At 44.1% G+C, this 14,547-nt stretch overlaps 1 protein-coding gene across 3 annotated transcripts in view; it reads right to left on the bottom strand.

Moving 5' to 3' along the window:
• Positions 1-12,059, bottom strand: part of LOC124042205 (casein kinase I-like) — a 64,919-nt gene extending 52,860 nt beyond the window's left edge. For 2 of the 3 annotated variants that reach the window (XM_046360614.1, XM_046360616.1), the window contains exons 1-2: positions 11,933-12,059; positions 3,617-4,541 (exon numbers count right to left, since the gene is read on the bottom strand). In XM_046360614.1, the coding sequence (XP_046216570.1) occupies positions 3,617-3,850 (234 nt within the window). In that variant the 5' untranslated portion in view covers positions 3,851-4,541; positions 11,933-12,059. The remainder of the gene's footprint in view (positions 1-3,616; positions 4,542-11,932) is intronic. The other variant, XM_046360615.1, reaches the window with a different exon arrangement.
• Between the last annotated feature and the right edge of the window lie 2,488 nt (positions 12,060-14,547).

Genomic DNA, 14,547 nt, shown 5'->3' with positions numbered 1-14,547 from the left:
TCCGTACCCATTGGATACAGTGATCACAGTATAGTGGCTATATACAGGAAAGACAAAGTTCCAAACGCTGGGCCTAAAATAGTGTATAATAGATCATACAAAATATTTTGCTGTGACTTAGGTGGATGTTAAAAGTTTTTGTTGGGCCTCCCGGGTGGCGCAGTGGTCAAGGGCACTGCATCGCACCTGAATGGCACTGCACCTGAAACACTTCAGCGAGCAGGCCTTTCAAATCGACCTGGCTGGGGTATCCTGGAAGGATATTGATCTCATCCCGTCAGTAGAGGATGCCTGGATATTTTTTTTAACCTGTTAAGTCGACCCTCTACTTTTTCGAACATTCTGTTAAAAATCGTGCAACATTTCAGCGCCCTGCTACTCAGGCCAGGAATATAGTATATGCATATGATTAGTATGTGTGGATAGAAAACACTCAGACGTTTATAAAACTGGTTAAATCACGCCTGTGACTATAACAGAACGTGTGTTTCATCGAAAAGTGCAGGAAAATCTGATCACTGAAAATGGAAATAAATATCCTTGCGCTACTTCCAGGAATTGTTCAAAGTGAACCGAATTAAATGAGGCCGAGGTTGCAGTGCCTACAGCTTCCACACGATGTCTAGAGTCTTGTCATTTGATTCAGCTTTGATTCTTGGTCAAACCGAATCAAGGGAACCGATTCCCTCCGGTCTCCGGCCGGATGTTTTGGTCGAGCTCTCTCCAGACATTTTTTAGAGACGGACACCTATAGAATTGACATCGCCTCCCGATGAATTTTATCGCTTATTAACGTGTACTAATACCTAAAGTTGCATTACAAAAGTATTTCGAAAGTGTTTTGTGAAAGTTTATCGTCGACGATATCTATCGATGTCTAGGCTATATATGGACCGATTTAATCGAAAAAAAGACCCAATAGTGATTATGGGACATCTAGGAGTGCCAACAAAGAAGATGGTCAAAGGTAATGAATGTTTTATATTTTATTGTGCGGTTTGTGTAGCGCCGAATATGCTAATTATTTTGTTTACGTCCCCTGCGGGTCTTTTGGGGTGTTACATGCTATCAGATAATATCTTCTCATGCTTTCGCGAAAAGCATTTTAAAAATCTGACTTGTTGCCTGGATTCACAACGAGTGTAGCTTTAATTCAATACCCTGCATGTGTATTTTAATGAACGTTTGAGTTTTAACTAATACTATTAGCATTTAGCGTAGCACATTTGCATTTCCAGAGCTCTAGATGGGACGCCTGCGTGCCAGGTAGGAGCAAGAGGTTAAATGCCTTCCTAACCATCTTAAATAAACATGCCCCATTCAAGAAATTTAGAACCAGGAACAGATATAGCCCTTGGTTCTCCCTAGACCTGACTGCCCTTAACCAACACACAAACATCCTATGGCGTTCTGCATTAGCATCGAACAGCCCCCGTGATATGCAGCTGTTCAGGGAAGCTAGAAACCATTATACACAGGCAGTTAGAAAAGCAAAAGCTATCTTTTTCAAGCAGAAATTTGCTTCCTGCAACACTAACTCAAAAAAGTTCTGGGACACTAAAGTCCATGGAGAATAAGAACACCTCCTCCCAGCTGCCCACTGTACTGAAGATAGGAAACACTGTCACCACTGATAAATCCACTATAATTGAGAATTTCAATAAGCATTTTTCTACGGCTGGCCATGCTTTCCACCTGGCTACTCCTACCCCGGTCAACAACACTGCACCCCCCACAGCAACTCGCCCAAGCCTTCCCCATTTCTCCTTCTCCCAAATCCGGTCAGCTGATGTTTTGAAAGAGCTGCAAAATCTGGACCCCTACAAATCAGCCGGGCTAGACAATCTGGACCCTTTCTTTCTCAAATTATCTGCCGAAATTGTTGCCACCCCTATTACTAACCTGTTCAACCTCTCTTTCGTGTCGTATGACATTCCCATAGATTGGAAACCAAACTGCTACAGACCTATATCTATCCTACCATGCCTTTCTAAGGTCTTCGAAAGCAAAGTCAACAAACAGATTACCGACCATTTCGAATCTCACCATACCTTCTCTGCTATGCAATCTGGTTTCAGAGCTGGTCATGGGTGCACCTCGGCCACGCTCAAGGTCCTAAACTATATCATAACCGCCATCGATAAGAGACATTACTGTGCAGCTGTATTCATTCACCTGGCCAAGGCTTTCGACTCTGTCAATAACCACATTCTTATCAGCAGACTCAACAGCCTTGGTTTCTCAAATGATTGCCTCGCCTGGTTCACCAACTACTTCTCTGATATAGTTCAGTGTGTCAAATCGGATGGCCTGTTGTCCGGACCTCTGGCAGTCTCTATGGGGGTGCCACAGGGTTCAATTCTCAGGCCGACTCTATTCTCTGTATACATCAATGAGGTCGCTCTTGCTGCTGGTGAGTCTCTGATGTACCTCTATGCAGACGACACCATTCTGTATACTTCTGGCCCTTCTTTGGACACTGTGTTAACTAACCTCCAGACAAGCTTCAATGCGATACACCTCTCCTTCCATGGCCGCCAACTGCTCTTAAATGCAAGTAAAACTAAATGCATGCTCTTCAACCAATCGCTGCCCACACCTGCCCGCCGTCCAGCATCACTACTCTGGACGGTTCTGACTTAGAATATATGGACAACTACAAATGCCTAGGTGTCTGGTTAGACCGCAAACTCTCCTTCCAGACTCACATTAAGCATCTCCAATCCAAATTTAAATCTAGAATAGGCTTCCTATTTCGCAACAAAGCCTCCTTCACTCATGCTGCCAAATATACCCTCGTAAAATTGACTATCCTACCGATTCTTGACTTCGGCGATGTCATTTACAAAATAGCCTCCAACACTCTACTCAGCAAATTGGATGCAGTCTATCACAGTGCCATCCATTTTGTCACCAAAGCCCCATATACTACCCACCACTGCGACCTGTAAGCTCTTATTGGCTGGCCCTTGCTACATATTTGACACCAAACTCACTGGCTCCAGGTCATCTATAAATCTTTGCTAGGTAAAGCCCCGCCTTATCTCAGCTCACTGGTCACCATAGCAACACCCACACGTAGCACGAGCTCCAGTAGGTTTTTTTCTCTCTGGTCACTGATCTTCCCAATTTGGTTTGCAATTAGCATTAGTTAGCATATTTCTAACAAATTCACTATTACTTGTTTAATTTTATTACCCAAATTTTTATTTTATTTTGGTGCCCACTTCTATATACGAAACTGTAAATCCCGGAGTGAGAGAAGGACGGTATGAACACGGGCTTTTACTGTTCGTTACTCGTCTTGTTGGCGTCGGAAAAGCACGCGTGGACATTTATTCTAACATGGGTAAAGGTGTGAAAAAGTGTGAGGTAAGGACACAGGTCATTGCCAACTGAACTTGCATGTTCTGTTCATATCAATTACCATAATCTAAAATGTGATTTCTGTCATTCTGAGCACCACGGGTAGACACCCTAAATCAGGTTACGCAGCCATGCATATGGGTCCAGTAAATGTATGAAATGTCCGGGAAATTAAAAAGCTGCCGGTCAAATGTCCGACGTCACATGGTCCTACTAGAAACTCTGGCGTGTGTGTATCTGTTAGTCTCACCAGTTTGATGGCCACATATTCATTAGTGTACAGGTTCTTCCCCAGGCGAAGCTCTCCAAAGTTCCCACAGCCGATCTTCTTCCCAACCCGGAAGTTAGGGCCCACCATGAGCACCCCAGAGTTGCTCCCCGAGCTGCGACTGCCGTGCCCCGACCGGCTCCCTCCAGACTTTGACATCCTCTTCCCTTCCTCTGCCTCCCCCTTGCCTCCTCCTCCTCTCTTGTCAAAGTCCATAAGTTTGTGGTACCCTGGCCTCTCCACGATCACTCCACTGCCATGCAGTCCTCAGAGCTGCCAAAACATCCACCAGACCGGCAGGGGGCGTGGAGGGGAACAGAGCACCTCACACTGAGCAGGGGGGCGTGGAGGGGAACAGAGCACCTCACACTGAGCAGGGGGGCGTGGAGGGGAACAGAGCACCTCACACTGAGCAGGGGGGCGTGGAGGGGAACAGAGCACCTCACACTGAGCAGGGGGAAGTCCTGAAAGTGTGTCTGCATATCATTTACATTGAGCCTATGGACCTCAACGGTTGAGCTGATAACTACTAATTAAGCAATAGTGAGAGTAAAGATCTGGTGAACTGATCCGGATCGGGCAGCCGTCTTCACGGTCTCTCCGCTCCTGGTGGTCTGGATTTGGGAATCTCACCCTCTCTTCTCCAATCACCAGCAACAAAGCTGTATCTCAATCCAGGACTGGACTCACACAAACAAAGTAGACTATCCTAGCTAAAAGGTAAGAAGATGCTCCTGGCTGTGTGGTTGATGTGGGCGTCGTCCTCCAGCGCCCACTCCTGGTGAGGTTGTGAATGCGCAGTCATTCCCAGCAGTCTGATAGACCTGGTGGAGAGGTGGTCTGGGAACTCTGATTGGACCGAGACAGACAGGCTAACAAAGCAGCTCTACCTCTCACTGAAGAACACCTGGGGAAAGAGACAATGAGACAGAACGTTAACCAACCATTTCAAATCTGGGGATACTGAATTAATCTACGGGTTGGCATGCACACATAAAAGGCTAAGAATGCTATATTAAAAGGCTAACAATGCTATAGTAATAGGCTAACAATGCTATAACTCTAGGCTAACAATGCTATAGTAATAGGCTAACAATGCTATAACTCTAGGCTAACAATGCTATAACTCTAGGCTAACAATGCTATAATTCTTCAACCATGTGACAACATAGTTCTCGTAAATAAATGCATTATTGGTTTAGTTTTGTTGGTGAATTAACTTTCAGAAGAAGGGTATTTGTTTGTTATCCTAAGTACCGTGTTGTCCTCAGGAATCATTCCAGGAAGGAACTTCTTGTGAAACTAAACAATAAACTAAATTTGCTGATAACTACAATAACAAACAGTGCTGTATTAATCCAGGCTAACAAACCCACATTCATCTAAATCAGGCCTAACTTCTACCACATCCAGTCAACAGGCATGGCTACGTCCTCAATCGGCCCCTATTCCCTATGAGCCCTGGTCTAAAGTAGTGCACTATGTAGGGGATAGGGTGACAGGTCTCTGGTCTAAAGTAGTGCACTATGTAGGGGATAGGGTGCCGGAGGTCTCTGGTCTAAAGTAGTGCACTATGTAGGGGATAGGGTGCCGGAGGTCTCTGGTCTAAAGTAGTGCACTATGTAGGGGATAGGGTGACAGGTCTCTGGTCTAAAGTAGTGCACTATGTAGGGGATAGGGTGACAGGTCTCTGGTCTAAAGTAGTGCACTATGTAGGGGATAGGGTGACAGGTCTCTGGTCTAAAGTAGTGCACTATATAGGGGATAGGGTGACAGGTCTCTGGTCTAAAGTAGTGCACTATGTAGGGGATAGGGTGACAGGTCTCTGGTCTAAAGTAGTGCACTATGTAGGGGATAGGGTGCCGGAGGTCTCTGGTCTAAAGTAGTGCACTATGTTGGGGATAGGGTGCCGGAGGTCTCTGGTCTAAAGTAATAATAATAATAATAATATATATGGGATTTAGGGTGACAGGTCTCATGGTTCTAAATATGTAGTGCACTATGTAGGGCTCTACCAACTGAGCTACACAGGACCAGAATAAGACAGGTCTCTGGTCTAAAGTAGTGCACTATATAGGGGATAGGGTGACAGGTCTCTGGTCTAAAGTAGTGCACTATGTAGGGGATAGGGTGCCATGTGGGAAACCTCCCTCCCACGACAGATCTGTCTTCCAGATATAGGCCCTACACACAGACATGTGATTTCTACTAACTGTTGTCTGAGCACAAGCTTGAACTAAACCCAGCAACTGGAGAGTCTGAGGTCAGGTGAACAGATGAACAGAAATCACTAGAATAGGTCTAGTTGTCTCTTAATAATACCAAGCACAGCAGTAAAATACCAATGCCAACACAAACCTTTCACTGGGAAGTAAAAGATAAAAAACCATCAGAGCAAAGCTTTAACCAAAATCTACATTTTCCTGATTGGTTAGCTAATTCTTAAAAAAAAAAAGAGATTAGATAATCCAGGACAGAAGAAGTCTTGCATGTCGAAAGACCCCAGAGCATCTAAAGTCTGATCTTTAGAAACGAGAGCCCATCCTGCAGTTACACCTGTATCAATTTCACAGTGGTGGACAGAGAGGAACAAGGCCTTAATTTAACCTCTGACAGACAGAGAGGAACAAGGCCTTAATTTAACCTCTGACAGACAGAGAGGAACAAGGCCTTAATTTAACCTCTGACAGACAGAGAGGAACAAGGCCTTAATTTAACCTCTGACAGACAGAGAGGAACAAGGCCTTAATTTAACCTCTGACAGACAGAGAGGAACAAGGCCTTAATTTAACCTCTGACAGACAGAGAGGAACAAGGCCTTAATTTAACCTCTGACAGACAGAGAGGAACAATGCCTTAATTTAATCTCTGACAGACTGACAGACAGAGAGGAACAAGGCCTTAATTTAACCTCTGACAGACAGCGACAGAGAGGAACAAGGCCTTAATTTAACCTCTGACAGACAGAGAGGAACAAGGCCTTAATTTAACCTCTGACAGACAGAGAGGAACAAGGCCTTAATTTAACCTCTGACAGACAGAGAGGAACAAGGCCTTAATTTAACCTCTGACAGACAGAGAGGAACAAGGCCTTAATTTAACCTCTGACAGACAGAGAGGAACAAGGCCTTAATTTAATCTCTGACAGACAGAGAGGAACAAGGCCTTAATTTAACCTCTGACAGACAGAGAGGAACAAGGCCTTAATTTAACCTCTGACAGACAGCGACAGAGAGGAACAAGGCCTCCACATAACCTCTTGACAGACAGAGAGGAACAAGGCCTTAATTTAACCTCTGACAGACTGACAGACAGAGAGGAACAAGGCCTTAATTTAACCTCTGACAGACAGCGACAGAGAGGAACAAGGCCTTAATTTAACCTCTGACAGACAGCGACAGAGAGGAACAAGGCCTCCACAAAACCTCTTGACAGACAGAGAGGAACAAGGCCTTAATTTAACCTCTGACAGACTGACATAGAGGAACAAGGCCTTAATTTAACCTCAGACAGAGAGGAACAAGGCCTTAATTTAACCTCTGACAGACAGAGAGGAACAAGGCCTTAATTTAACCTCTGACAGACAGAGAGGAACAAGGCCTCCACATAACCTCTGACAGACAGAGAGGAACAAGGCCTTAATTTAACCTCTGACAGACAGAGAGGAACAAGGCCTTAATTTAACCTCTGACAGACAGAGAGGAACAAGGCCTTAATTTAACCTCTGACAGACAGAGAGGAACAAGGCCTTAATTTAACCTCTGACAGACAGAGAGGAACAAGGCCTCCACATAACCTCTGACAGACAGAGAGGAACAAGGCCTTAATTTAACCTCTGACAGACAGAGAGGAACAAGGCCTCCACATAACCTCTGACAGACAGAGAGGAACAAGGCCTTAATTTAACCTCTGACAGACAGAGAGGAACAAGGCCTCCACATAACCTCTGACAGACAGAGAGGAACAAGGCCTCCACATAACCTCTGACAGACAGAGAGGAACAAGGCCTTAATTTAACCTCTGACAGACAGAGAGGAACAAGGCCTCCACATAACCTCTTGACAGACAGAGAGGAACAAGGCCTTAATTTAACCTCTGACAGACTGACAGACAGTGAGGAACAAGGCCTTAATTTAACCTCTGACAGACAGCGACAGAGAGGAACAAGGCCTTAATTTAACCTCTGACAGACAGCGACAGAGAGGAACAAGGCCTCCACAAAACCTCTTGACAGACAGAGAGGAACAAGGCCTTAATTTAACCTCTGACAGACTGACATAGAGGAACAAGGCCTTAATTTAACCTCTGACAGACAGAGAGGAACAAGGCCTCCACATAACCTCTGACAGACAGAGAGGAACAAGGCCTTAATTTAACCTCTGACAGACAGAGAGGAACAAGGCCTTAATTTAACCTCTGACAGACAGAGAGGAACAAGGCCTCCACATAACCTCTGACAGACAGAGAGGAACAAGGCCTTAATTTAACCTCTGACAGACAGAGAGGAACAAGGCCTCCACATAACCTCTTGACAGACAGAGAGGAACAAGGCCTTAATTTAACCTCTGACAGACTGACAGACAGTGAGGAACAAGGCCTTAATTTAACCTCTGACAGACAGCGACAGAGAGGAACAAGGCCTTAATTTAACCTCTGACAGACAGCGACAGAGAGGAACAAGGCCTCCACAAAACCTCTTGACAGACAGAGAGGAACAAGGCCTTAATTTAACCTCTGACAGACTGACATAGAGGAACAAGGCCTTAATTTAACCTCTGACAGACAGAGAGGAACAAGGCCTCCACATAACCTCTGACAGACAGAGAGGAACAAGGCCTTAATTTAACCTCTGACAGACAGAGAGGAACAAGGCCTCCACATAACCTCTGACAGACAGAGAGGAACAAGGCCTTAATTTAACCTCTGACAGACAGAGAGGAACAAGGCCTCCACATAACCTCTGACAGACAGAGAGGAACAAGGCCTTAATTTAACCTCTGACAGACAGAGAGGAACAAGGCCTTAATTTAACCTCTGACAGACAGAGAGGAACAAGGCCTTAATTTAACCTCTGACAGACAGAGAGGAACAAGGCCTCCACATAACCTCTGACAGACAGAGAGGAACAAGGCCTTAATTTAACCTCTGACAGACAGAGAGGAACAAGGCCTTAATTTAACCTCTGACAGACAGAGAGGAACAAGGCCTTAATTTAACCTCTGACAGACAGAGAGGAACAAGGCCTCCACATAACCTCTGACAGACAGAGAGGAACAAGGCCTCCACATAACCTCTGACAGACAGAGAGGAACAAGGCCTTAATTTGAACCAAGGCCTCTGACAGACAGAGAGGAACAAGGCCTCCACATAACCTCTGACAGACAGAGAGGAACAAGGCCTTAAGACAGAGAGGAACAAGGCCTTAATTTAACCTCTGACAGACAGAGAGGAACAAGGCCTCCACATAACCTCTGACAGACAGAGAGGAACAAGGCCTCCACATAACCTCTGACAGACAGAGAGGAACAAGGCCTTAATTTAACCTCTTGCTTAAGACATAATACATCTGATCGGTTGAGACTGATTGAGTAGCAGGGTTGGGGTCAATTCCATTTCAATTCCAGGCAATTAAGGAAGTACACTGAAATTCCTGTTCAGTCGGAACATTTGAAATTGGGTTTGAAATGGAATTGACCCCAACCCTGCAGAGTAGAATCATCACAACACCACAGTAGAACTCAAATGCAGACCTTCCTCCATGTGCAGCGGATTTCTGTGGTGTGCAGCAACCCTGCTACATCCAGCCGAGTAGGCCTTACTCTAGAGAAGTATGGGGTTACTTCATATACCACATTTCAGACTGTTTAGGACCCCTAGGGCTGGGAAGACACCAGTATCGTGATACTTATTAGTATAGTGGCAAGGAAACAAAACACGAACCGGCATTAACTTTGTTGAGAAAACAGCCCTAATGTTGGAAACAAACATAATTATGTTGGCATCCAGAATCACATTTATTTCCCAAGCTATCACACCCAATATTCTACATACAGCGGTTTTCAAAAGGACCATAAAGTTCATTTTTGCCATGGGGGGGGGAATGGTGTTTGACTGGTATGTCACAGCCCTACAAGACTCTGTTGGTTTCACATCAGAATAAACAAGAGCACTGCCAGGGGAATCCACCATCTTCATTAAGCCTCTAAATGTCATATCTATGTGGTTTAGGAATAAGACTGCGTAGTAATCAGACTTCAGTGCTACTGCCAGTGGGGTATCAGCCAAAATAAGGCTTTAGACAAGAGAGTGGCATGGGCAAAGGCTGGGGAGTAGACTGGGGAGTAGATTCTAGGAGAATAGTACAGTTCTTGTGATGTGTTTACAAGCCTACCTACAGTCTAGCGACCTACAGCTTTGAAACTACAGTAGCTAGCTAGTTTGCAAGTATGAATATACTAAACACAGACAGCAACCAAACAAGTAACTATTAAACTCAATACTACCTATATTAGCTTGATTATCAGTAGATTGCATCTAGGTAGCTGGAAAACACTCTTACTGTAAAGGTTTTGGTCATAATAGGCAAGTTAGCAATCGACTTATGTCCAAGATAACTAACTAGCACCTGGCTAGCCTAGTTAGTCAAAAGTATTGTGTGATCTGTGCGTTTCTGTTTGGCATTACCGATACACCATTGTATTAAACAAGTTATTCGAACCTGACTTGATTCATTTTTTTTTTATTACCCAGGTAATATATCGTTTAGGGCTGTGTTTACACAGCTTCAACAAGCTAACCACGGCTAGATAAACTAGCTAGGCCTGAAAACACTTCACCTGCTCTCCTAGTTACATATTGTTATGTTACCTAACGACAGCCAGCTAAGTTAGCAAGCTGCCTTCCCGTCCTGGCATTGTTGTCGTAGTTGACAATGGATTATATAACAGCTATAACGTTACAATTATTAAAAGCAAAAATATAAGATTTAGCTAGGGGGTTTTGGCAAAGAATGTTCACGTTAGGGTTAGCAGTAACTGGTTGTCGCGGCTAAAGTTAGTTAGCCACCAAGCTAAAGGTAGTTAGCCACCAAGCTAAAGGTAGTTAGCCACCAAGCTAAAGGTAGTTAGCCACCAAGCTAAAGGTAGTTAGCCACCAAGCTAAAGGTAGTTAGCCACCAAGCTAAAGGTAGTTAGCCACCAAGCTAAAGGTAGTTAGCCACCAAGCTAAAGGTAGTTAGCCATCAAGCTAAAGTTAGTTAGCCACCAAGCTAAAGTTAGTTAGCCACCAAGCTAAAGTTAGTTAGCCACCAAGCTAAAGTTAGTTAGCCACCAAGCTAAAGTTAGTTAGCCACCAAGCTAAAGTTAGTTAGCCACCAAGCTAAAGTTAGTTAGGCCACCAAGCTAAAGGTAGTTAGCCACCAAGCTAAAGGTAGTTAGCCACCAAGCTAAAGGTAGTTAGCCACCAAGCTAAAGTTAGTTAGCCACCAAGCTAAAGGTAGTTAGCCACCAAGCTAAAGGTAGTTAGCCACCAAGCTAAAGGTAGTTAGCCACCAAGCTAACGGTAGTTAGCCACCAAGCTAAAGTTAGCTATGAAAAGGCAGATTCATTTGCACTCACTCACTGTATATAGACTTTTTGTTTTCTTTTGTTCTACTGTATTATTGACTATGTTTTGTTTACTCCATGTGTAACTCTGTGTTGTTGGAGGTGTCGAATTGCTACGCTTTATCTTGACCAGGTCGCAGTTGTTCTCAACTAGCCTACCTGGTTAAATAAAGGTGAAATAAATCACCTTTTGGTTAACTAAATGTTATCAAGCTGTTGCTACGTCCAAACCGAGTAACGTTAACTTGGTTAGCCAGGGACCTGCAATGGGATGTCTAGTTAGTTAACCAACCTATCAAAACAATGCAATTGCAGTAATATGTACATGTGTCTTTTGCTAACTAGCCTAGCCTGCGGTAGATAATCACAAGAGTCAGGAAGTCATCTGGAACTAGCAGGTGATTTGTTGTCGCTGTGGCCCCAGAGAGGCAACTTTTATACCGTGAATTTTTCGATGGTAAATTAAAAAAAATAAAAAAGGTGTAAATAAAAATTAAAAATACATTTTAGGTTTAAAATGAGCAACAACATGAATATTTCCCCCAAGTACAAAAAAAAAAATATATATATATATAGTAATAACACGGCAACTCCTTAATCCGTAACTTTACCGTGGAGAACGATATGCACATTTCCTTCAACACATCAACATATTTTTGTGGGGCAAAACAAACGAAGAGACTAAATCGTTTACCTTCTCCTGTTCTGTTTTGTTTTAAGACACGGAAAATTCCAAATGTATAGTTTATGTGATTTTCTTCAATTTCCTCCCCTCTCTCTCTCTCTCCCTCCTTGCCTGTCGTCTCTTTGGCTAAGTCTCGCCACTGCCGGTAAAAAAGAAGAAGGCAACAAACCGAACAGGACATTTTGCTGCAGCGCCGCTGTTCATCACCGGTCCAACGTGGTGCCACAATAAGGATTAGCCACAAAATAGTGGAATAAAAGTCTCACATTGAAACTGATCTACACAGATACTGTACAAAAATGGTGGAATAATGTCATATTTGGACTAGATCATGCTAAATAATTAAATAATTTGGCAATAAACAATACAAACAAGTTATAATTCCACTTTGGCTGTATAAAAACTGCATAATTGTATTGGGTTTTTTCATATCTTCACTGTAGAGCCTAGCCTATGGAGTCTGTACACATGAAATGGGGTATCAGCCTACTCAGTGACACCCACAGAACACAACTATTAGGAGAATGTTCCATCAACAGCCTACACCGAACAGGGTTCCCATGTTCTCAGGATGTAAAGATATTACTGTTCTGGACACATTTCTGTGTATCAGTTGTCAAGACGTCGCCTGATGGTCCCAAAGAAATGTTCTTCAAAGTGGGTCTCAAACCCAAGCCACGAGCACCAATGATAAATGCCTTAATCACTGTCCCAATGAGGGATATCTTTAGGGCATGTGCTTATTGAGCCAGTATAGTTAGGCCCTGTCCTGAATAAACCCCTAGCCCCTCCTCCCCAGTATAGTTAGGCCCTGTCCAGAATAAACCCCTAGCCCCTCCTCCCCAGTATAGTTAGGCCCTGTCCAGAATAAACCCCTAACCCCTCCTCCCCAGTATAGTTAGGCCCTGTCCAGAATAAACCCCTAACCCCTCCTCCCCAGTATAGTTAGGCCCTGTCCTGAATAAACCCCTAGCCCCTCCTCCCCAGTATAGTTAGGCCCTGTCCTGAATAAACCCCTAACCCCTCCTCCCCAGTATAGTTAGGCCCTGTCCTGAATAAACCCCTAACCCCTCCTCCCCAGTATAGTTAGGCCCTGTCCAGAATAAACCCCTAGCCCCTCCTCCCCAGTATAGTTAGGCCCTGTCCTGAATAAACCCCTAGCCCCTCCTCCCCAGTATAGTTAGGCCCTGTCCTGAATAAACCCCTAGCACCTCCTCCCCAGTATAGTTAGGCCCTGTCCTGAATAAACCCCTAGCCCCTCCTCCCCAGTATAGTTAGGCCCTGTCCTGAATAAACCCCTAGCCCCTCCTCCCCAGTATAGTTAGGCCCTGTCCTGAATAAACCCCTAGCCCCTCCTCCCCAGTATAGTTAGGCCCTGTCCTGAATAAATCCCTAGCCCCTCCTCGCTAGGCATTGTGTCGGTCAAGAACAACGTGATATGTGTGAGGAGCGTCATTAAAACAGGTTAATATGCCCCACGAACATTAGACGACTATACAGAAAACCCTTAAATTGCTGAAATAACTTAATAAAATCAATGATGAGAGAATAGTCGGATGAATTGATACCTGACACGGACACGGCAGCGTAGCAGGAAGATCGGACATGCACAATAAAATCATGTATGTCAAATATTTCAATTGAAAGCACTATGCTAAAAAGCACTCTGTGTTTGTGTGTATCCCTAACCTTGCCAACAGACAAAGAACTACGAATGGATCAGTGGTTCACCAATCAGAACCTTGATTGTCTCAGCAACAGTAACAAGACGTGATGGGTCAATAATTCTTCAAACAACGTTTCCATCAAAAAGGTGTCTAAATACATCAATATGGTATATATTCGGAGAACGTGGGTAGCGTTGGCACGGAGGAGGAGCGTGTGGGAGTCGAGCTGGAGCGCTGGATGATCAGTTCAGACGCCGACACCCTTGACGACACGGCGTCCCGCCGGGGAATGTTCCTCCCTGCCTCGTCCCCCTCCCCATCAGTTGCATTGATCCCCACCTTTTCAAACAGGTTCTGTGTATGTTTGGTGGAATGTTGATGGAACATTCTCTTATTTTGAGGGTGAAAGGGACAATTTCACTATTGTGGCTAATTCTATTGTGACTAATTCTATTGTGGCTAATTATATTGTGGCTAATTATATTGTGGCTTCTCACAGATTTAATAAACTAGCAATTTTTATTTTAATTTTATTTTTCATATTTATTTCACCTTTATTTAAACCAGGTAGGCAAGTTGAGAACAAGTTCTCATTTACAATTGCGACCTGGCCAAGAATAAAGCAAACAATTCGACACTTACAACAACACAGAGTTACACATGGAGTAAAACAAACATACAGTCAATAATACAGTAGAAAAATAAGTCTATATACAATGTGAGAAAATGAGGTGAGATAAGGGAGGTAAAGGCAACTAAAAAAAGGCCATGGTGGCGAAGTAAATACAATATAGCAAGTAAAACACTGGAATGCTATCCTAACTTGGTTTGGGGAATAGTTAGTCATAAACTCACTGGGGAAAACCCTGTGCGGCAGCTCAGCAGCTGAGGAAGTGGATATTTCATGACTATCCACGTTTGAACCTGATATGCAGCCTACTGCATGATAGGCCTCTC

Source organism: Oncorhynchus gorbuscha, linkage group LG08, assembly GCF_021184085.1.
Source record: "Oncorhynchus gorbuscha isolate QuinsamMale2020 ecotype Even-year linkage group LG08, OgorEven_v1.0, whole genome shotgun sequence".
NCBI lineage: Eukaryota > Metazoa > Chordata > Actinopteri > Salmoniformes > Salmonidae > Oncorhynchus > Oncorhynchus gorbuscha.
Note: the sequence above shows the minus strand (reverse complement) of the source record. Positions and strands in the feature narration are given on the sequence as shown.